This window comes from Orbicella faveolata, unplaced genomic scaffold (genome assembly GCF_042242905.1).
Source record: "Orbicella faveolata isolate gen_17 unplaced genomic scaffold, um_ofav_v1 contig_3, whole genome shotgun sequence".
Classification (NCBI taxonomy): Eukaryota; Metazoa; Cnidaria; class Anthozoa; order Scleractinia; family Merulinidae; genus Orbicella; species Orbicella faveolata.
Window position 1 is genome coordinate 8,368,546 of NW_028301558.1, and position 22,413 is coordinate 8,390,958.

At 39.4% G+C, this 22,413-nt stretch overlaps 1 protein-coding gene across 4 annotated transcripts; it reads left to right on the forward strand.

Annotated features, from left to right (window-relative positions):
- Nucleotides 1–325: 325 nt before the first annotated feature.
- On the forward strand, nucleotides 326–16,911 carry LOC110061241 (uncharacterized). Of its 4 annotated transcripts, none has more exons than XM_089297696.1 (6): nucleotides 326–530; nucleotides 626–803; nucleotides 7,159–7,997; nucleotides 8,345–8,607; nucleotides 9,779–9,997; nucleotides 11,252–16,911. In XM_089297696.1, the coding sequence occupies exons 2-6, from the start codon at nucleotides 633–635 to the stop codon at nucleotides 14,854–14,856; spliced, it is 5,097 nt and encodes a 1,698-aa protein (XP_089153822.1). In that variant the 5' UTR covers nucleotides 326–530; nucleotides 626–632; the 3' UTR covers nucleotides 14,857–16,911. The 4 variants fall into 4 exon arrangements, with proteins under 4 accessions (XP_089153822.1, XP_089153824.1, XP_089153823.1 ...); XM_089297698.1 differs by having other exon boundaries at nucleotides 7,159–7,946; XM_089297697.1 differs by having other exon boundaries at nucleotides 7,189–7,997.
- The last annotated feature ends 5,502 nt before the right edge of the window (nucleotides 16,912–22,413 follow it).

The following is a 22,413-nucleotide window of genomic DNA, read 5'->3' on the forward strand; positions in this document are numbered from 1 at the left end:
AGTTCCCAGTCCTTGCGGGACACGGCCATATAACAGTAGTCGTATCGTCATCATCCGAAAAGCTCCGTTTTCAAAATAATTTTCCTCCAGGGTCAAACCCTCAACCGGTGTTTTCAAATTCCTCCAATTTGAAGAGAGTTTTCGCAAAGCTCCGTTTTAATTTGTGACGCATTTTAGTGTGGATGGTAGGCCTGACCGTAAACATACAGTGTGGACGAGCCAAAAAGAGAAACAACCTCTACTCCCTGGAAAGGACGCTGCAAGTTTCCTTCCCTCCCCTACTTGGGAGATATTTTTCCTCCGATGTCTTTCTTCCAATGCATTGTGGGTAATCAAGTGTGCACAAGGCATTTATGTTTGTCTTGAAGAGAAATCTGTCGTAAAATCGCGATTTTTTCTCTTTTGGAGGTTTATAATGTAGCCAATTGGCTTACTTTTAAGGTGTTTACAGCACATCGGTAGTATCTACTTTGTTTTGAGGCGAGAAATAATAGAATCGGCCTTCAAAAGTGTATTCTTGCTTCTTCAAGGTAAGTCTCGACACCTACGATTAGCTATATTTTTTTCGCTTTCTTCTTGAACCGTTTGATGTTAGTCTAAGGTTGAGCTTCCTTTTCATTTCAAGCACTATAATGAACCGCAAGAAAACTATCGACTACACAGTCACTCGAAGACCCAGAGACCGTAATTCATACAGTGCAAGCTCGGCCAAGTCTCGACCAGACAGCAGTAGAGATCAAAGCGGTCGAGATGATGGCGGCCGAGACAGCACTCCGTTTTGGTCTAAGGACAACAAGAATTTGGTGAGTTAAGTCATAACGTGAAACCTTTTTTATTATTAGAAATGGACAGTTACTGAAGGCTCCTTCCTACTGCACCGATACCTAAAGAAAAAACTTGCCGATCTTGAAATATTGGCCATGTGAATCTCTTGCCCTCCCCTAAAAATCACATTAAAAACGTAAAATTTGTGTGTTTTTGTCATAGTTAACCTTATTGCTGTTATCTTTGGTATTTCTCATGTTATTTTCTCTGCCTTGTCTGTAGCAAAACAATAGCACTTTAGCACTACTGTAGCAAAACAATATGAACTTAACGCAATGTTCAGTTTACCAAAAGTAAAATATATACAATATTCACATCAGGACATCCTCCCTTCCAATAACCTACCCAAACTCTGAAATGCAATCAAAGCACAAATGATTATCAATTGGTCATCCCAAGGTTAATAGCATTGCAGATCCAAAAAAAAAAACAAGAACCAAAAACCAGCAAACAAAAAAGAAAAGTAATAAACATCTATGAAAACTGGAACTTTTTAACCTGGTTATTTGTTTACAGAAGTAACCAAGGGGTGTCAATTACACAAGCTATATTCAAAAATGTACTTGATATTTTGAGGCACATTTTGGTAGGTGATATACAAGTGGACAGCCCAACTTATGACTGCCTTTTTGAACTCCCATAAAAACTCTGCATTCACTCAGTCCTTTAGGTGGACATTCCTGTAAGCAGATGCGGATGCTAGATTTCTCCTTTGTTTTTATTAGCCCATAAGTGGACACTCCAAACAAAATCCCATGAGCCTCATCTTATTTTAATAAATCAACTTATTATATGGCTAGCTCTGTGAGTGGGCAAGACGAACCAAATCCTGTGCTATGATTGGCTACCCAAGAGGCAAGATGGAGCTATCTTGCCCGCTCGGGACTACACGCCATGTCCCACAAGAAAAGTTTCCTCGAAAGCCATGTAATAAATCTTTTTTTGACCAAACTTGTTCAGTCAAGATGGCTTGATATTGGCCTCGTTCTCTTTTTGCGAGTTTATGGACCTCGACTCCATCTTGGTCCATTAACATCCGAAAAAAAAATTGGCCAATATCCAGCCGTCTTGACCTAACAAGCTTGGTCAATAACCCATATTTCTCATTGCTGTTCATCACAATGATTTTACAGTGCTTAAACATTAATTTGGTTAACTGTACCACAGCCTTTTGTTGCAGTGAGACTGTTAATGTTAATGTTTTTGCAATTAGGATTTGTTCTTAAATCACTAAGGGCCAGTCCTAGTACTACAGTGTACAGTATTATTGCAGAATTGTTTGAGGCCAGAAAACAAAACAAAATCATTTACAGTAATAGGGTGGTCTTTTTTGCATTCCCAGTGTACATTGTTAGCTGGGCAAGCTCCCAAAAGCCAGCCATCTATCCCTTACATCTCTAATGGCTGCTTACTAGAACCATTCTCATAAGTGGCCTGCTCCAGTTATGGACATTTTTTGCGTCCCAAGGGTATGTGCTTATGAGAGCTTCTACTGTATTTTGAAATATAACAAGTGGCATTTTTATGCCAAAAGTGCCCAACATCTTAATTAACACAACCTCCATTTACATATAAGAAATTAAAATGATGCATGTTAACTAAGTCTTATGCAAACATGATGGACAGGTATAACTAATGAAAGGTTGTCAAAACCAGCAAGGGTTTACAGTTTCCCAAACCTTTTTGAGTAGATGTATTTGAAACAGGTCATGAAGCAGTAATTTTCTGTTTCCTTTACGTAATAAGGTAAATAAAATACTGGTACACCATTACCTTGTTAGATAGTCATAGGCAAAACAAAGTTCTAGACAACCAAATTTTTGAGTGGTACCTGAAACACTTCACATAAGCAATTAAATAAGGAATTTTTACCTTCAGAAACAAGAAATTGAGAATAACAATGAGATCAGGCATCATCTTAACTTCAACAGAAATAAAAATTCTAGTTCATACGTAATGTTTAGACGTGTTCAATAGGCAAAGAAAAAAGCAGGGACAGTGCTCATTAGTGAGAACTATTACTAGTTTAAAATAACTGGTAATTAAAAAGATTTAACTCATGCTTCTGTGGAGTTGTAGAAAAGAGGGGCAGTTTTCACACATCCATGAATGTGTTTATTAAGGAAATGAGGGAAGGAACATTTCAGTTTCATTTATGAAATGAAAATGCAAAATAAGTGGTTTTCTCTGTTTAAGATAGTAATGTGAAGGAAGGAAGGTTGGTTGAAATTCGGAGAGGTTGGGGCTCTCAAATGGAAAAATTTGCAAACTGAAAGTATTAAGCTAGACTGGAATTTCTAGGGGTGTGGGATGTTCAAGCCAAAAACTTTCTTTGGTGGGTATGGATATTTTCTGGAACATGTAATCACAGTGTTTATAGTATGCTGTTTCATAAAAGTTGTTACATGCTTCTGTTAATGACGGCATAGAATACTTTTCATTCCAGTCTGTCCCTTAACGAAGCAACACTGAAACAGGTCTTGTCTGGGGCACTTTCTCACTTTCCCCATTTCTTAAGTGGATTGCAAACAGTTTGCCAGGGTGCTTGCCCATTGGGCAAGTGAGAAGGGAAAGTTACCTGCTCAACTAGAAAATCTACTTCAGTTGTCCAGAATGACGGGATGTGAATTTTTTCCATGCCCTGTATGTGTAAGGGGGAACCGCATTTTCCCAGTCTGGCTTCAGGGTTATCAAAAGCACTTCATGATCTCTGTTGGCCACTCTGCTTGCTATTCAACTGGCATTATCAGCCACTAAGTCCAATACCGGTAATAATGCCATCTACTTCAAAACACCGTGACAATCCTGTGGCTTTGGTTTTCATTCCTTTTACATATTCAGAAACATAAGATGCATTCCATTAAATTAAATGGCTTTACACATTTACTTTAGCATCAGAAACAATGGAACCCCCCAGTCTCTTAATTAAGCTTACCTCAGTTACATGTCCAATCAAAATTCCTGATGAGCTCTTGATAACCAAAGGCAAAAGAAAATTAAGTACAAATTATTATACCTGTCATGGCATCATTGGAAGGGATTATAAAAATATTAGTATCATAATGTGAACCAACCTTGTTGATGTGATTTATCTGAAACAGCAAACTCAAGATTTTGAAAATTTTCTAAAACTTGGTCCACTTGGTTCTTAGTATGCTATGAATATTGCAAAAATGCAATTAAAAGATGTGCCCAACTTTAATCTTTTTCATGCAATATGGATGGCCATTAGAGTAAATATTCGAAGGGGTGGGTGGATTATAGCCCTAACTGACTTTTGAGAAATTTTGAGGGAACTCTATTTATCCAAAAGTGAACTACCAGTATAATTATTATTATATAATTCTTTCCATTTTGCAGTGAAATGTTGGATCCATTTAACAACAAAATAGACTTTGATCTCAAACTATAGACTGTGTTGCATACAGTACGCAGAATTCTCTAAAGACGTGTTCTTGTTCATTCAAATGAAAATATCTCAAAGCAGAATTTTAACTTCTGTCAATTACAGTATATTATTGCAGTCAACTGTATGCCAACTACCAAGCAAACAACCATTATTTTATTTGCCTTGTGAGCTTCGCTTGAAAGAAATGTCATAACGTTGTGAATGTGCATGTGCTTGTCTGTGTGCTAATGGCATGCAAAATCCATTTGTAATGAATCAAATCAATGATGACTGGTTGAAGGCATAATGTTATTAGGAAGGGAGATCTCAAGTTGGGAAGTGAAGAATCCATCCATGCTTTTGCTCTGGAGAGAAGACATACACAAGTGCAATATACTGAAGGGACCATGCAGATCACTGGTGAAAATTTTGTTGCTGCCTAGAGTTTTGACACGTTTTTTAACTGCTGTTTTGAAAAACTTTTTCCATTGATATGAAGCACTGAACAATGGAGACTGGGCAACACAATGCCAGCTTAACACTACTAGAGGCAGAACCACGGGTGTGGAGGTATTGTTCTCAAGATGTATTTCTGCTAAAGGTGAATGAAATAGTAGTTTATCGAGTTTGGAATGAGAAACAATGTCAGTTCTTTGAGTAGTTTGCTTGAACAGTACTTTGGTTGGTTGTAATTAACTTTTGTAAGTGTGTAGCTTAACATGATGCAAATACAGCATTTACTAAATGCTGTGTAGATATTTCACAGATCAGTTTATATATAACTGTATTTAATATTCGTGCTTCTTCCCCTTCAAACACTATTGCACAATTGGTGAACTGAGCATCAACAGTATCACCAATCATGGCTTGTTTAAAATCAATGGGAACTGAGTGGTCTGTATGAAGCAAGTGACTCTGACAGTACAACTTGCATTGTTCAAAATGTTTTAGCTGCAATTGATGGCAATTTAAAAGCCAGTTTTTGGCCAATGTTTGAACTGTTAAGTATGCTGAGTACCGGTATAGAAAACTGCTTTACAACATTATTTTAGACTCTATTATTATTGCTTTTGTCTTGTATTAACTTGCTACCAAGTCTTATGTACAGTACAGACTCAAATTTAATATTTTTCTCGTTGCAGGGTTTTTAGATGCTGTTTAGATTACTATGGAAGGATATCATGCTGTTTGCCAGAGCTCATGTTAATGAGCCAGTTGAGAACATGGTCATTATTTGAGCAACCTTTGACTTCTTTTGTTCAATTCAAACTTCCCCAAAGGCTTCACAATTCTCTGGAATTGTGCTCTAAACTGGAATGGCAAATATAGGTTATATTACTTTAACATCTTGTGGCTTAAGGTACTTTCTGCACTCTAGACATAGACCACTTTGTATATACATCAACAGGCAATTGTTTGGAAATGTAATTTGCCACACATGTTAGAAATAGAAAACATGCTTACATAGTCTGATGGAAACCCAAATCCGATTGAGTTAAGAAAAACAGTTTGCAATGTTCCTTGCTCTCCTAAAGTCACTTTGACGTTTGTATCAGACTGTGTGAGACTGTTTTTGTATAGAGACAAAGAGGTAATCTGTCAGCTAGCTGAATTTATTTTGGCTCTTACAAATCACCTGTCCATTAGTAATGTAGCATCTATGATCTTATAATTTTTTTGGAGCAAATATTTTTGTTTGACCTTGAAATGATTATGTGCAAACAGTAAGCAAATGACAAACAAATGGATTGAGAAAATTTGATTGGTGTAACAAAAGTAAACAAGTGCACGTAGGTCTTGGTTGGTCTAGTAGACATAAACATGCGAGATGCACAATCTAGATTAAAACAAAACGAAAATTGTGATTCCAAGTGCAGTCCTGAAGCTGGTGTCTTACCAGTTTAGAGCAGCATTTTGAATGGTGAAAAGGTACCTTACTTAGGCATACTGTTCATGTATCTGCTCCTTGAGTGGAAGGTAACACTATAGTAAAATTAATAACATGAAATTCAACTCAGTTTAAGTTCAAATAACATCAACTATCAACCACATTATTGCTATCTGTGTTCATCCCCCCTGACTCTGTGTGACAAAATTTTAATCAGATTATCCAAAGCTAGATGTCTAGTTTGAATAGTTGGGTTATGAGTCTCTCACCTGAAGATTTAAGATGTAGTATCACAACTTGTATTTATTTGTTAGGTGTATTTTGATTCCACTATGGGTGTGCCAAAATACAGCTTGGCTGGCAAAAATTTTCTGATGCTCCACACAAAAATCTAATAATCTTTATTATTATACATTGAACTCACTATCTCTTTTCTGATTGGTCGAAAGCATACACATGTACAGTGAATTTTTGAAATCAGCGCTTGTACATCATCTCTGCAGATTATACAATAATCATGTCAAGGCCACTCAAGGTCATGGGTAATCATGTCAAGTTCGCGCACTTTGTGTTGCTTGCCGTCAGTAAAGAAGCAAAAGCATGACTTCCATTTTTTTCATTCAATGTATAATAAAACAATTATTAGATTCGGTTTTTGTGATATCCAGAATAATCAAGGTCTCCGTAAGGGTTATCAACCTCAGCCTTCAGCTTTGGCTGATAACCCCTACCTAGACCTTGATTATTCCGGATATCACAAAAACCTCATCCAATAATTGTTTATTACTGCTGCAGTTTACAATCAACTTCAAGGTTTAAGAAATGGATTATATTTCATCAAGTTCCCCTTCCAAAAAATTAAGAGCGAAAATAGTTTAGATAGTTCTCTCAAGGCTCATTCTTTTTCCGCCTTATCCCAAGATCTCATGCAAAGCAAGATTTACAGTGAGTAGTAAGCTACATATGTTGGGTACCCGAGGTGTTGGACAAATGTGTTTTTTTTTGGCTATTTTTGTTAAATAATGAAAAATTCTAATTGATTTGAAATATTTTTCAGGAAAATGAACCTAACTTCAATACTTTTCAGATGTTTGACAAAGGGAAGGAGACCATACCAGGAGGGGCACGTGACTTAAGGAGAGATGGTGTTCTTAAGAGTCTACAGGAAGAAATCTCAAGAGCAGTTCAGTCTCAAGATGCCAAAGATGACCCATCACTGTTTGGGAGAGGGCGTGATGACAGTTATTCAAGAGACAGAAACAGAGGCCCAATTATAGATGAGTTTTCAGAAGATGCATACAACTCACAGAGTGGTTCCTATTCTAAAGGGATGGATTTTAGAGACAGTAAAGACCAGCAGCGAAGAGAGAAACGAAGTTATAGCCCTTTCGATGAGAAGTCATCTTCCTACAAGAAGGATCGAGATGACCCACAGTGTAAACGCAGTCGCAGTGCAAACTCTAAATCTGGTAGCAGAAATGAGGATGGTGATGATCTGAGAAATGTGCTACAACAGACTTTCCAAAAGAGTAAGTGGTATGACGATGATTCAAGTATGCCAGACAGGAATAGATATGACAGCAAAGACTATGATGGCAAACGAGATCGTAAAAGAAACAATGATAGTCTTGGAAAGTCATCATCTAGTGACATGTTTACCATGTCAAGTCAGGGAACTCTCGTTTCTCTTCCTTTGAAACCACTGAGTGATAGCCGGGACTACTTTGATTCTGGCTTTGGCAGAGATTACAGAGATGAGGACCATCAGAAAGGAAAGAAAGGGAACTACAGTGACAGTTCAAAGGACAGAGACAGCAGAGACTCCAGAGACTACTCAAGAACCAGGTACAGGTCTAGTAAGCAGGATAGAAGAGGAAGCTTAGGTGATGGGCAAAGGTATGGAGCATGTCAGAAATGTTATGGGAAACGACTGTTTTGCAATAGTCACAGATCTACCGAGATCTGACTGGTTATAGATTTTTTGTGGGATTTGTCATAAAATCAAGTGTATTTTAGATGTGGAATTACTCACTGAATCATGGACAGCATTAAGTCACTGTCTCTTTGTAATGAGACAACTGGAGTGTTCAACAAAGTATGTTATTGATATGCCTCAAGGTGCATTTTCGTTTTCTACTTCCAAATTAGTAATTAATCGGTCTTGAAAGGTTGTTTTCTTTTACTGCCCCCATCATGTCACAACATGTCTACTTTCTTGTTGACTATGATTTCGATTTTTTTAGGGACTTAAGCAAAGACGTGGACAACAGGGACTCTAGATATAGGATGGACAAACATGACAGTGTAAATGACGCAGATATAGGCCTGTCATTGGACCCATATGGAGAGCCATCCAATCTTGGGAAATCAAGATTGAGCAGCGATGCTCTGAGGGACCTTCCATTAACAGAGCTTGCACAAAAATCAAGTCAAAAGTACAAAACTGGCTTTGAGCTTGGGAAGCCATTTTTTGGATTTTCATCAGATCGCCAAGAGAAGGAAGAAGGTGCTTGTATATAACTATTTGTTGTAGCTAGATTGCAACAGCTTAGTAGATGGTTGAGAGTAATATTTGTTAGATGATGAATGAAATAAGCTGAACAAAATTATTGAAGAAATAGTGTGTAGTTCCGGAAAATATCCTCCTCCCCATGGAAGGACTTGAAAATGCCAGAGAGGTAGGATAAGGAAAGGAAGGTGGGGTGAAAAACGCCAGAAAATTCTAGAGGTGAGGATCTTGTGTTTAACATTAAGCTTGCTTTCCTTTTCCTGTTACATGCTCAAATCATCTTTCCAGACAGAATACTTTGAGGATTTAGGTGCCATGTGTCATGTAAAGGTTCTAATGAAGCTGAATTCAAAATCGCTGATACTCTATTAAACGTGTTTTCAAGTAACTTTGATAAACATCTTTAACTTAAGAAATCACAGAATTGACTGAGACCCCGCCTAATGCATACAGTACACTACAAAAGATTTTCTTTGACTGCCTCTGGAAAGCTGGTACACCATTAAAACAAATGTCTCTCAACGGATGTTAGCAACCATGACCACTTTACAAACTACACAACTTTACTTTACTAAACAAAACTGATGGAGAAACATCAAGCAGAATGACGTAATTACCTCAATTATTGACTTAACTGACTACCAACAGATGGATTGAATCTTACTAGAACTGACCAATTACTGTTGACAAATTTAACGAGAGTCTTTCAGCCATTACCATCTGAATAAACTGACTGATCATTTACAATGAATCAGATTTCTAACACCTTTGACTGACAAACACTTTTTACTCGGCTGTAAGGGTGGCTGCTTCTCAGGTGATCGAAACTTTAGTCACCAGCAACTGTTCTTTCCAGAACTACCACCAATATACAATGACACTACATGAACTACTAATAGTCTTTCATTCATATCATTTACGCTAAAACACTGAAAAAAGTGACATTAAAAAAAATCCATGATTTCTAAAGCAGAACCAAGTAAACAAAAACTCTATCTAGACAAAGAGGTTTATTCGTTAATATTCCACAAAATGTTTCAGCTATTTGGCTAGCTGTGTTCCTAGTGATGTCCGATGAAATAGTTAATGCTGTATGTGCTCAATTAAAATCAGACCCCGAAAAAAATATTGCTGTGATTGTAATTCATTTTTTCTGTTTCCTTTCCAGACCATTTTGTTGACTTTGTAAGCATCTTAAATCAATATTGCCAGAAAAACCGATTAACCCTACCTAAATATGACGAAGCTTCTGGTGTGCATGGAAGCATTGGAATGCAGGTTTTTGTGAAGGGACAAACATTTACCGCCATGAAACATTGCATAAACAAGAAGCAAGCACGACATGATGCTGCCAAGTCTGCTCTGCTAGGTCTCAACATTCCTTTAGGTTAGTGGGTCTAGTTGTTTTTTGACTAGCAGTACATCAAGTTCTAAGGCAGAGGAAAAAGTGAAACGTAGAATCTAAGCAATCCTCACTAGGCTTTGTTCAGGGCTAATGTTAACAAACACTGAAGCCCGCATTGCAAATGATCACAACGAGCACAACTGAGAACAACAGCATCTTGTTCCTGAATCTAGATGCACTTGTTACTGAGCCGAAAATTGCAGAAATCTCAGTCCGGTGGTAAGGTTAAATACTTCTTTCGGTTTGCCCTACTGGAACATTTGTGGGAAAAAAACGGAACTTCTAAAGATAGTCCTAAGAAAAACTATGTACGTTTAGCATATACTGCAATTACCCCAAAATATAAATTTTGGAATTTTTTGTGGTCCAGGACCACTGGTACCAGTATAACATAAAATATATAAAAATGCTTAAGGTCATTCCCCGGTATTGCATTGCGCATCCCTACTGCGCATAATTTCACGCGTGATTAGCGCGCGCGCATTAAAAAATGGCGGCTTTTTGTTTACAGCTGGACCTCGCCATAGAGATAAATCGTCATTTTCTCGCAAACGAGTATGGCGACCTATCATTTTTTTCTGTTGTTTTGAATTGAGTAATAAATTTCTCTGTGTAAAATAAATATGGACCAATTCTCAGTGTAGGACAAAAAGCAATTGTCGGAAACGTGAATTTAGCAAGCAATCACGACTACAATCATGATGCTATTATAAGGATTTATATGGGTATAAACAAGGTGCTGTTGCTCCTAAACGAACATGGGGACCCCTCATTTTTATTTCAAAATTTAAGTTCCTATAATATAAACAATCAATAGGCAAAGTTTCACAAAAATCTCAGTGCAGGTTCTATTTCAGTGGAATGACCTTAATAGTAACTTTGGCATCTTTGAGAACTTAGTAACTTTTGTTTTCACTTCAGTGAGAGATGGAAATATTTCCATGTTGCAGGGAAGGAGTAATTGGAAAATCCAGATGGGAAGGGCTATGAGCTATAAAGGGGGATGGATATATTCTGGAACTACACAATAGGTTTAATGCCACTTTCTTATATCAAATGGTATGTGCTGGGTTTGTCTTCTCTTTGGCTTATGTGCATGCTACATGTGAAAAGTGTGATGTCTTTTCGAGATGCTGTCCTCAATGTTTCTCTAAGAGTTGTTTAAATTACAACAGCCTTGGTGTGAAGATGACCTGTATGTACTACACTTACGGATGGCAAATTTATTTTTACTAGGTCCACTATTCGATGGAGAATCCAAGAGAGACAACATGTGGCCTAAATCCTCTGACTCAATACGTGACCAAAGAGATCAAAGACATCAAACCTCAAAAACTAGTACCACAACGCCAAGCTTAACCGTGAGCAGCCAATCCAAAGGTTCCACATTAAGTTCCCAGAAACCAGGGCCAAAGCCCCTGTTTCCATCAGGATTTTTACCAAGGAATCTTCGAACGCCAATCAATAAAAATGTTCAGAAACCTGGAGTAGAAAAGAACAATGACCCTCCTCTTCTTCCTAAAAAGAGTGGTTATTTTCCAAGAAACATGCAAGATTCAAGGTCGCGTAGCAGAAGTTCCGAGAGATCTGACAGCAAAAAAGAGGTTGGGATGAGTAGCAGCAGCTCGAAGCGAGAGGTCATACCACCCAGTAAAGGCAAATTCACAACCCAGAATTGGTCAGGTTTGGACAGTACTAACACGAGAAAATCCAAGGAAAAAGATAGTTCGACAACCACTCAACCTCAAGGACGTGGACGAGGTAGGGGAAATATGAATAACAACAACCGTGGTAGAGGTGGACTGTTTAATCCACGAGGCAGAGGAAGGGGTTTCAGAGGAAGAGGTGTTGGGTCTGGTGGTAGAGGTAGAGGTATCGTGACTATTAGAGGAAGAGGATTTGTTTTTCGTGGTAGAGGAAGAGGTGTTTCCCAGCCACCAGTAGGCGCCACAGTCAGGAACATCTTCCGAAGAAGCAAATCTCGTAGTCCTGTCGACAACAAGTACCGAAAATCATCCAGGTCTCCCATTAGTCCCAGACGAGACAGAAGAAGTAGAAGTCCAAGGAGAAAAGAAAGAGGGAGCAGAAGTAGAAGCAGCAGTTTTTGCAGCACATGTAGCAGTCACAGCTGTAGTACTTGCCGCAGTTGGCGCAGTGTGAGTCTTGATGGATTGTCAGGGAAGGGTGATAGAGATGGAGGCAGAAAGAAAAAGCACAAAACTAAGACATCGAGTAGGGAGGAGAAAGAGAAGAATTCAGCAAAGGATGTAGATAAATTAAAATCTGACATTAAAAGCATGGAAAAGCAGTTGGAGCAGAAATCTGTGAAGAACGTTGAAGAGAAAAAGAGAGATGTCTCTAAGGGTAATTGGGAGCTGAAAACGGCGACTGAAGTCTCAAAAACGGACGTCAAGGACAAGTCCAAACCTGGAAAACCGAAAGACAAACAAAGTTCATCTAAGGATTTACTTGCTGTTAAAGAACAGAAAGACAAAAATTTTAAAGAAGTTAAGAAAGATGTAAAGAAAAAGACTGACAATGTCAGAGAAGTGATTTTAAAAAGCGATAAACGTAAAGAGTCGCCCAAGTTAATAAAGAAAGAGAGAGATTCTCCCGTGAGAGAAGTGAAGATCGTGAACGAAAGGAAGACCAAAGGCGGTAAAAGCGATGAGAAATCAGGTTCGAAGATGAAGATTGATACGCTTAAAATAACAATTGATCGACAGGAAAAGATGCCTGATACAACGAAGGACACAAAGAAGGACAAGAAGAAAGTCAAAGGCGAGGAAAAACCTCTTGACTCAGGGAAAAGATCCTCCAGGTCGCCTACTGGAAAGCAAAAGAAAAAGGAGAAAGTGAAGTCCAAGAAAGCAAAGAAAAAGGCTAAGAAAAGAAAGTATGACAGCTTTAGTGGAGACTCGGATGACGAGTCATTCTATAGTAGCATATCTGGGCAAGATGAATTTTCAGGCAACGATGAAAGATCCAGATCATTGCAAGCTCCTCACGATGAAAGAATTGTGGAGTTCTCTTCAGCTGGAGCTTTTGATACCAACAGTATTTCGGTGCATTATGCCAAGAGAGGGAAAGACACAGGGCGTGGAAACAGTCGGAAATCGCAAAATTTAATTTCCATACCTCTACCAAAAGAACCAGAAGTGTTATCGGGAAGAAGCATTCAACAGAATGTGAGAAAACCACATCCCAAAGAGCAACAGTTTGATCATCCATCTTTGAGCAAAGAAGGACAAAATGACAGCATCAGCAGTGCTCACTACTCTGATTTGTCAGCATCTATGGAAAGTGAGTCTGGAAATGTTGATTGGGAGACAGCCAAATTTGCTAACGAATTTCAGACTGAAAGTGCTGTTGACGAGCAGAACTTTGGCAGTTCGTATCAAGAGAGTGAAAATGTTAACCAGGAATGGGCTACTGAGCAAGGGGAAGGAGGTGATCCTAACACCTACTATTACGAAGAGGGAGCAGAGGGTGAAGGATATGAACAAGAGTACTACTCCTATCCTCAAGAAGAGTGGCAGACTGGTGATCAAGAAGAGTATGAAGAGTGGTACGAAGGTGAATACCCTCAGGAAGGTGCAGAAGGAGAAGCTGGTGCTGGTTATGAAGGAGAGTATTACCTTGGAGAGGATGGACTCTATTACCCTGTGGAAGGAGAGGCTTACCAGGAGACACAGGACTACCAAGGAGAGTACATAGAGGGTGGAGCCGAAGGAGAGGTTTTGGATGCAGGTCAGGGTGCTGTTTATGCTGAGGCTGAGGGGGAGTATCAATATCAGTATTCTGAGGAAGGTGGAGAGTGGCAACAGTATGATGAGACTGCCGTATACCAGACCGAAGAGGGGTGGTATCAGGGTGAAGCAGAAGGGCAATGGCAGGAGGAATACCAAGAAGGTTACCAAGGAACTGAGGCAGAATGGGGCACTGAGTACACCCAAGGTAATGAGTTTGAAGCTGGTGAACAGGGTTATGCTCCTGAGGGTACTGAACAGGGCTATACTGTTGAGGGTACTGAGATGTTGCTGCAAGAGGGTTACAATGCAGTTGAAGGGTATGATCAACAGTTGGCACCAGAGGAATATTATATGGAGACTGTTCCTCCCCAAGGAGAGGGCCATCATGTTGAACCTCAGCAGCAGCAGCAGCAGCAGCAGCAGCAGCAGCAGCAGCAGCAGCAGCAGCAGCAGCAGGAGCAAGAGGAGATGGAACCTGTTTATCGTGAAGAGCCCTTACCAGCAAAGAACGAGTCCAAAGACTTATCAGTTGCTCCTAGTGAGAACAAAGTTGTAGACACCAAGCCACTCAAGTCCATTCTCAAGAAAGCGAAGCCCTTGGAAGGTAATGGTGGCACAGGGACAAAGCTAGTTAGTGAACGCCTTGCCCAGATGAGAAGACAGGCTGTGAACAAAGTGGAAATTCCTCAACGGGGCAGTTCGTCTGCTTCATCTGTGAAATCGGTTGAAAAGAAAGAGCAGAATCCAGAGCAAGAAGGAGAGAAAAGTGTTCAGTCTGAATCGGAGCGTTATCGTGAAATGGGAGAAGCTATTCTGTCGTCCCAACCCAAAGATGCTGTTGGCACAGAATACGTTGTACGGGTCCATGGAAGTGGGACAGCAAACTTCTACTGTAAACTTTGCCAGTGCCATTTTAACACACTGACCGCCAAGAACTTACACATCAAAGGAATGAAGCACATAGAGCTCTATATCCGATTGAAATCTTCGTTGCTGCAGTCCGTTATTAAGGACACAAAGGTAGTAACTGCCAAAAGGCCAGTGGGAGACGATCCCCCAACTGCACAAAAAGTCCCACGTCGATTGTAAGACTGCGTTGATTACTCCGAGGAACTTCGGTACTTCTCAGTACTGCTTCATAAGATCACCAGTGGTTATATGTACGTTTCTTGATCGGAATCATGTTGCGTTCGTACGCTGATTGACCCGAGCTTTTCGTGAGGGTTTGCCAGCTACTAAAGTACCCTATAAGTCTTGATGCAGAACTGATTTAACAGGTTTTCAGTACTGGCTAGTGCTTGCACTGTGCCCTGATTGACTAGTACTATTCATGAACTGTTCAAGTCTGTGTAAATTAGCCAGAGACAGTGGTTGTTTACTACTTACCAAACATTCTACAATTTTGGTTGGAATGTAAGTGGTAACACTAATTTGGGTTTGCCTGACCGGAAAATTTCTAAACCGCGCAGCGAGTTTCCTGGTATAAATGGTGAACAATCAGTGCTTTTTCCAACCACATTTGTCAGTTTTAGACCTGATCTAACAAGGATTTTTTTATTGATATCAGAGATGCTATGTGTTTGGTCCATTCTAAATGTCATTCACTTTCTTGCAAAGTGTTAAATATTTCATTAACTTGAAACGTGTAAATAGTTTTGTCGTTTCTTGCCTGAGAGAACAGGCACATTCAATCTGTAGGTAATAATCTTAGATTTGAGGTTAACCTTTAACGCGTATCTCTGCTGACGTTATTGGTTACGTTTTGGCTCATCAGCATACGACTTTGTGTGGAGAAGCCATAATGCTATTAAACAATTAGATTATGAGCTCGAGATTTCTATCACGCATGGAAATCGAGAGCGAATAATCTGATTGTTTTAGTATAAATCTACCAGTCGTTCAAAACTTTTTATCAAAATCCACTTCACAGACGCTTCGAAAACGCTAAGAAGGGGCCGTCATTTTGTTAACAAGGTTACACTGCTACGCTACACACTATCACAGAATAGAGAGTGAGTAGCGTAGCCAATCAGAGAACGGCATTTGTGATAGAACGCTGGTACATTTATACTAGATACGAATAGACAACAAAGTTAGAGAGCTTGTGAAACTTAGTAGTCGTCGAATTCTTAGCTATCTGCGTGTAACATTGCAGGGGATATTAGCTTTCAAAAACTGAAAAACTGTGGGCGGGAAACGTGCGCTGTTGTTGACAAATTTGAGGTTTTGCAAAGCATATTTAATATATTGGACTTAAATGTCTTGGAACATTTGATAGTGTCATGTAATTTCAACATTCAGAGTTGATATCAGAGACAGAAGCTCTTATGCTAATGAGTCAAACGTCGTTGAAGGGGCTTAGTCACGGTATTTGAGTTATTTTGGCCACATACAAAATTACCTTTAAATGGTAGGAAACCTGAAAAGAACAGTTTAGTAGGATTGAAAAACACCAAACAGGTAATGATAAACCATAAAGGAACAAGGATGGCTAAGGATGGAGAAGATTGACACGGATTACAAACGACGAATTTGAAAACTTGAGGCTAAACTTTTCAATATGCGCAAACCGTGACTGAGCTACTTTAACAAAGATTCGTCTCATGATACTTGAACACTATCATTAAGCCGGCCTCTGCTTGCTTTTGGGTATAATTTCTGTGCATGCTTCAAGTGGATCGTGATATAGAATATTTCTGTTGGAATTTTGAGGCTGATTTTTACTTCCTCATAAGCATAAGCGTAAGCGACATAAATGTACGCAGACTTAGTAACGTGCTGTTAAGAAGCGCCTTTTGTTGGGAAATTTTGCAACAGAAAGCGCCAGTTAGCAACACCTTCCTGAGTCTGCTTATGCTTATTCGCTGTTGAAAGCCAGCTTTAACTATGATGTCGTACTCAGGGAGATGAAAGTAGTTGCCAAGGTTTCTTGCTCAGGGGAGAGAACATGGTTGAACGAAAGCAGGCTGTCTGTTTTCTTAAGAGCTACTGTTTCTGAAAAGTCTTCAGTCTTATTTCAACATGGTCAAGACGTTTCTTTGGAAATTGTGTATTGTAGTATGAAGTAAATTGCATTCCTCTATTATTCATGTCTATAGATATTTTAACATATTTTTCAGATAAATTCACTATTTAGTTGATTAATACACTGTATTGCTGTTGGTTTTGTGGGATATATTCTTTTGCGAATGTTTTGTTACAGAGATGACAATTTTGTTGTGGCGGGGGAGGTATGTAAACAAAGCGCATAACACTGCCAACATTTCTACAACGTACTCGACAAGCTTGATAAACGGGGTTCTTACTATCGATTTTTGACATAGAAAAGGAGACATGAAACTGTCTGAGTACACTGGCGACCTAGAGGATAGAAGAGCAAGCAGTCTAAATGAAAATAACGCGGACTTCTCTATCGAACAACCGATTAAATTGCATGATTCAGGGGAATACAAATCAATTTTTTTTTTCTTGCAATTTTCAGTGCATTGGAATATTGGTCGATATCGTCGATTTTTGTTTTTTAATATTTTTGTTGCAGATACTGCATTGTAAAATCTATACAAATGTGTCTTGTACAAAGCTATAAAGTTTATGTTCTAAAGGAAACTTCATTGAGAATATTTATATGTTAGCTTACTAGTGATTTTTACGATATACATACTGTGCTTAGTGAAAATAAGAGAGTTCATGGCTAAAGAAATTGGAGAAGTTTGAACGTTAAGAAGAATTCAAAGGGTTTGCATACGTGAGTCCGCACTCTTTTAAGTAAGAGGATGCATGTAGACATATGTGGTCGCTCAGAAATCCATCTTAATGGTTTCCTCATTTTTTACTATGTCGTCTGCCACTGGCACAAAATATGTCTATTTACGTTTTGTAAATCTACTGTATTTTCTGCATAGTTCAAGATGTCGTCCGTATCTTGTATGTATTCACACGGTTATATATCAACTTTTATATCAAAGTTAACAAGTTGTTTTCCTTTTTTCCGTCGCGGTGTTTTCTAAAAGAAATAGAAAACATGTTCTCCGTGTTTCTATCGAGTATCCCATTGAAAGTAATTCTTTTGGTTCTTCAGATGAAGAAACGGACATTTTTGTCTGATGAATGCTGTCAACATCTAAAAAATTGTGCGTCAATCTGAATCTTGACTTGTCCTTTGTGGTTACTTCTTTAAATCCCTTTTCCTTCACTGAGATGCTTAGTGTGCTTAGTTTCATGAGCAAGGACAGCAGTATCTTATTCTTTAAATCCACTTAACGTGATATATGCCATTTAAGATTTATTATGTATGATTAGTTTGTGTAATAAAAGATAAGATTAGGTTTGGAATTGTTCTCGTAGTCTCTTTCACTGTTAGTATCGCCTTGCCCTTGTATCTCCTGAGCAGTGTTTTCCTACTGATTCTCAGCTGTCTTTCAACCTATAAATCAAAATTTTTCCCTGGATAACAAAAGCTTTCACTTGAACACATAGTTTTAGCAGTGGGAAAGCAAAATGGAGATTACATGGACGCCTGACCAGAATTTCTTTCAAGTTTGGAATGGCTCCAACACAAATTTTGTCGACTGCCATTACCCCAAACTTGGTTATTGAGGAGTGGTTCATCTTCGTATCAGCCCAAACTCCTGTCATGCGAAGCATGAGCTCTTTCGGTCAGCAGTTAGTTACCACGTCCCCTTGTTATCCGTTTGCCGTTACCCAAACAGATTCGCCCTTAATAAAGGCTTGGGAAAGAGTTCTACAGGAACATGGCAGGGTCAATGCTGCCACTTTCAGTGAGAATGTATATTTCATGAGTTAAAGTTTTCACTAGATTTGCTCTCACCCATGATTGATCAGCTTCCAGTTTCTCATTACAAGCAGACCAGTGACGATATAATCTGTTTTTCCCCCTGTAGCGTGTCTCATTGACTGCTTCTAGGTCACATGACGTCTGACAATAAAACTGCTTTCCGCCAAAAGTTTTGCAGAATCTTGGACGAATCAATAAAGGTTAACCAGCTGGTCCCGCAAAACTTGTCAATTTTGCTTCCCTCACAGCTCAAATCTGTTTCCCTCGGCTGTGTGTCAGGAAACTTAGGGCCTCTTCATATGAGCCCAGTAACCGGGCTGGCTCGGTTACCGGGACGAGTTTTATTGTCTCAGTATTCATATGGGAAATTTCAGCCCGATCGAACGGGATGAAATTCAAGAAACAAAAATGTATCGTTCGCGTCTGTCGTAGCTTTGTGGACTCTTGTAACTTTACTAATAAAGGTAAATCGCATAGTTCTGAAGTGGTAATACTTTCAAGACAAAAATTAGGTCATTTTGGCCACTGTGTTGCGAAAGCGAGGCTATTTTGTCAAAAAAGTTTCTTCCCGGTGACCCGGGCTGGAGTGTCAATATGGGAAAATTTTCTGCGAAAACCGAGATCTCGGTAACCGGGCCAGCCCGGCTTCTCATATGAACACATCGAAATTTTTACGAAGGAAAGAGTGGCGAGACGAAATCTCGGAAACCGAGCCAGTCCGGTTGACAGGGCTCACATGAAGAGGCCCTTAAAGATTCTCGGAAACAAAACTAACGGTCTCTCTGGGACCAGTGGTTAAGTGTTAACTATAGTGTCAACTGCCAAATTCCAAGAACTGGCATTAACAAGAAATGTGTTTTGTACGGTTTTGAATATTGTGACAAAAAAAAAAAAGGATCATTGTGCAAATGGCAAATCTTTTACATCACTTATGGCAAATCTTTTACATCACTTATTTTAGTGACCTTGAAGTCTCCTACCTTCTTTATTTACCGTCGCATGATTACACGAAAAGTTATTTATGGCCACGATAGTGTGTTGATGGAATTTTCTCCCATGACCATGTCAAACGGAAGATTCTATTTCCGTCAACACAGCCTAACAGAGACACCATTGCTGCTAAGATATGTGTTGTTATTCAAGCGTGAGGTCAAGATGGCAGGATCTTGGCCAAGATCTCTTTTGCGTTTTTATGGACCAAGATGCAGTCGAGGTCCATGAACGCGCAGAAAAAGAACGCGGCTAATATCCTTGCTTACTGAAGGTCAACCTTGTATAACTGAATTTTAACCAATAGGAAGAACCGGGAGAGAAACCCCCAGAGCAAACGTTGGCTTATTGTTGCTGGTCTTGGACCTCAGTGCTTGGAGTTAATGTAAATTCTGCGAGCTCCATAAACAACCATTTCATTTTGTTAGAACGTCGGATTTTTGCTTTTACCGGCTAAAAAAATTCCCAAGTTATTTCAAGGGGATAATTAAGTTAACATTTAGTATGTTTGAAATAAGTTCCCTTGTCCATTGCCTTACAAGACCAGCTACAATGAAAACGAACACAGAACAGCAAGCTCATTCCAGCCTTGCCGTGCCTCAGTAAACCACGAGCAGTACCGGTATCTTGTAGTCAACCCCTGTCTGATAAAGCAATGATAGGCTAACCTGTAGTTCCTTTAATGCCCTTGATGTGTAATATAGCTAAAGAACAGAAGGGTGTTGCTGGTTTGTTTTACAGTGCGACCTGTTGAACCTTCCCACGTGGAAGAAAATGGACAATTCAAAACGCAAATCGAGACAACAGTATTCTGCTCTTGTTCGTTAACATTAACTTGAAACCAAACAAGTTGTAGACGTCTTGGGAAACTCATTGTTTCGACTGCTTGATTTCGATCCCAAGAAAAAGCTTTGGCGCTAAGAATAGTTCTAAAACAAGTAAAACAAATCGGCGTTATTAGCCCCTATTTGATTTCAGACTTCGTTCTAGATATTGATTTAACGTCATTGTTCTGTTTACGAATAAGGTTGCCCTGTTTTGCTCTTGATAAGTAACTGACGTTTTGATCAGTCAGTTCTTTTAAGTGGCTCGATTCAAGAAGCCGCGCTGTACGGCAACATTTCATGTCGTGCATGCATTTGCCGCAGACTGGTATCGGCATCAGTGCGGTAATGTGATGTCTGGTGGTTGGTTGAAAAGTAAATATTGTTTCCGTTTGAAATCATTTTCAGGAGTATAAACACGAAGAAGACGTTGAAACAAGATAATAATGGTAAATTTCTGAAAAAAGCACTCCCGAATCTTCAGCGTATTGTCTATGGATACCCGCGATAACTTAACTTATTGACGCCTGGATGAAACAAGAAATAACAGAAAAATGGGAAAACCACTCGATCAGCTACGTGTTTCTAGTAAGTTAAATGGAGTGTCTTGACAAGCATTTTTAATAGATGGAAAACTGGGAAAATGAATTGTTTTCATGTTTTATGTGATGTTTTCCGTAAGAAAATATGTTTCGTATGATTGATTTCATTCACACTGACCTGTTAACTGAAACACGTTTCCCGTAAGGGATTGTGGACACTGGTTTCACGTCGGGGATTTATAATAAGTGAAATGCTATAATGTCTCTTCATTATTCCTAGCCCTTAGAGGAGCATTAATCTCTATTTTCTACTCGATATTCATAATTATAATCCATCAAATATTTTCGCTCGCGCGCGATTGGTTTAAACGCATCACGTGACTGAATATTCCCCAGCTAAAACTGGGGAATATCCGAGTGATATCGATGTTCCCCAATTTTCAAAACCGCGCGTGTTACGAAATAATTTTTGAAGGATAATAAACACAATAACCTCCATTTGGCGCGGAAATATGCTCGTATGTTTGTCCTTGGACATAATCTGTTCCTCAAAGCTCACTGTTTTCCTCGAGCTACGCTCTGGTAACCGTTCGCTTCTTGGAACAGATAGTGTCCGCGGACAAATATCCGAGCATTTTTCGGCCAGCACAAGCGATCTCTGGAAAGATGCGACCCTTCGAAACGATGTGAAGTAGCCCCTAGTCCAGTTCTGGTCCTCTCTCTGTCATGCAACGCTAGTGAGAGAGGTGTTACAGAGAGAGAGGGTTAGAACTGGACTAATTAGCTCCTAAATCCCAGAGGAACTGGGATCGATACTTTCGGAACCTGCATTCCTGTATGTTTTGTATTTTTCGTTGCTTAACATATGTATCGTGTCTTTTGTTTACTGATTTGAACTCGCATCTCGACAAGAAGAGAAAGAAATGAGAACCCCACTCGGTAGGTGCCTGTACCCACATTTAATAGGGTGGACAACATCCCATTAAAATACACGTCAAATCTGGACAAATCTTGCATTGCTTTCTACACTCTGATGTTTTATACGTGGTTGTCTTTGTGATTGACGCAAGTCTCAGACTTCACCATTCAGATTTAACAAACATTCAAGGGCTTCAATCTGTCAGCTAATGATACTCCATTTGCTTCAGGTTGGATTTGGTGAAAGGAAAGAGTGGTGCGAGATTCCCGTAATTTTCACTACAGACTTGAACGAAACCAAGCACCTCCCGGTGGAAAACTATTGAGTTAAACCAGAAAAACCGTGCCTGATACAGTTATCAGCCAGAACAATTACAACATCCGTCGATCAATAGCACGCGTGGAGATGCTCACAAAACAACTTGCAGCAGCAACGCCTACTTACAAGGAAGTATGTTGCCACCTTCTCCCAAGCGTAAGGCTTGGTATGCGGGCCACGACACGAGCAATTACGTGAGAATCACTCGTCTCCACTACCCCACCTTTGAACAAGCAAAGACAGGAAATACCTGCCGTT

Excerpts from the sequence above, each read along its gene's own strand:
- LOC110061241 (XM_089297696.1), top strand. The coding sequence starts at position 633 with ATGAACCGCAAGAAAACTATCGACTACACAGTCACTCGAAGACCCAGA. Across the intron at positions 804-7,158 it reads CTAAGGACAACAAGAATTTG|GAAAATGAACCTAACTTCAA; the intron begins GTGAGTTAAGTC and ends AATATTTTTCAG. Across the intron at positions 8,608-9,778 it reads TCGCCAAGAGAAGGAAGAAG|ACCATTTTGTTGACTTTGTA; the intron begins GTGCTTGTATAT and ends TTTCCTTTCCAG.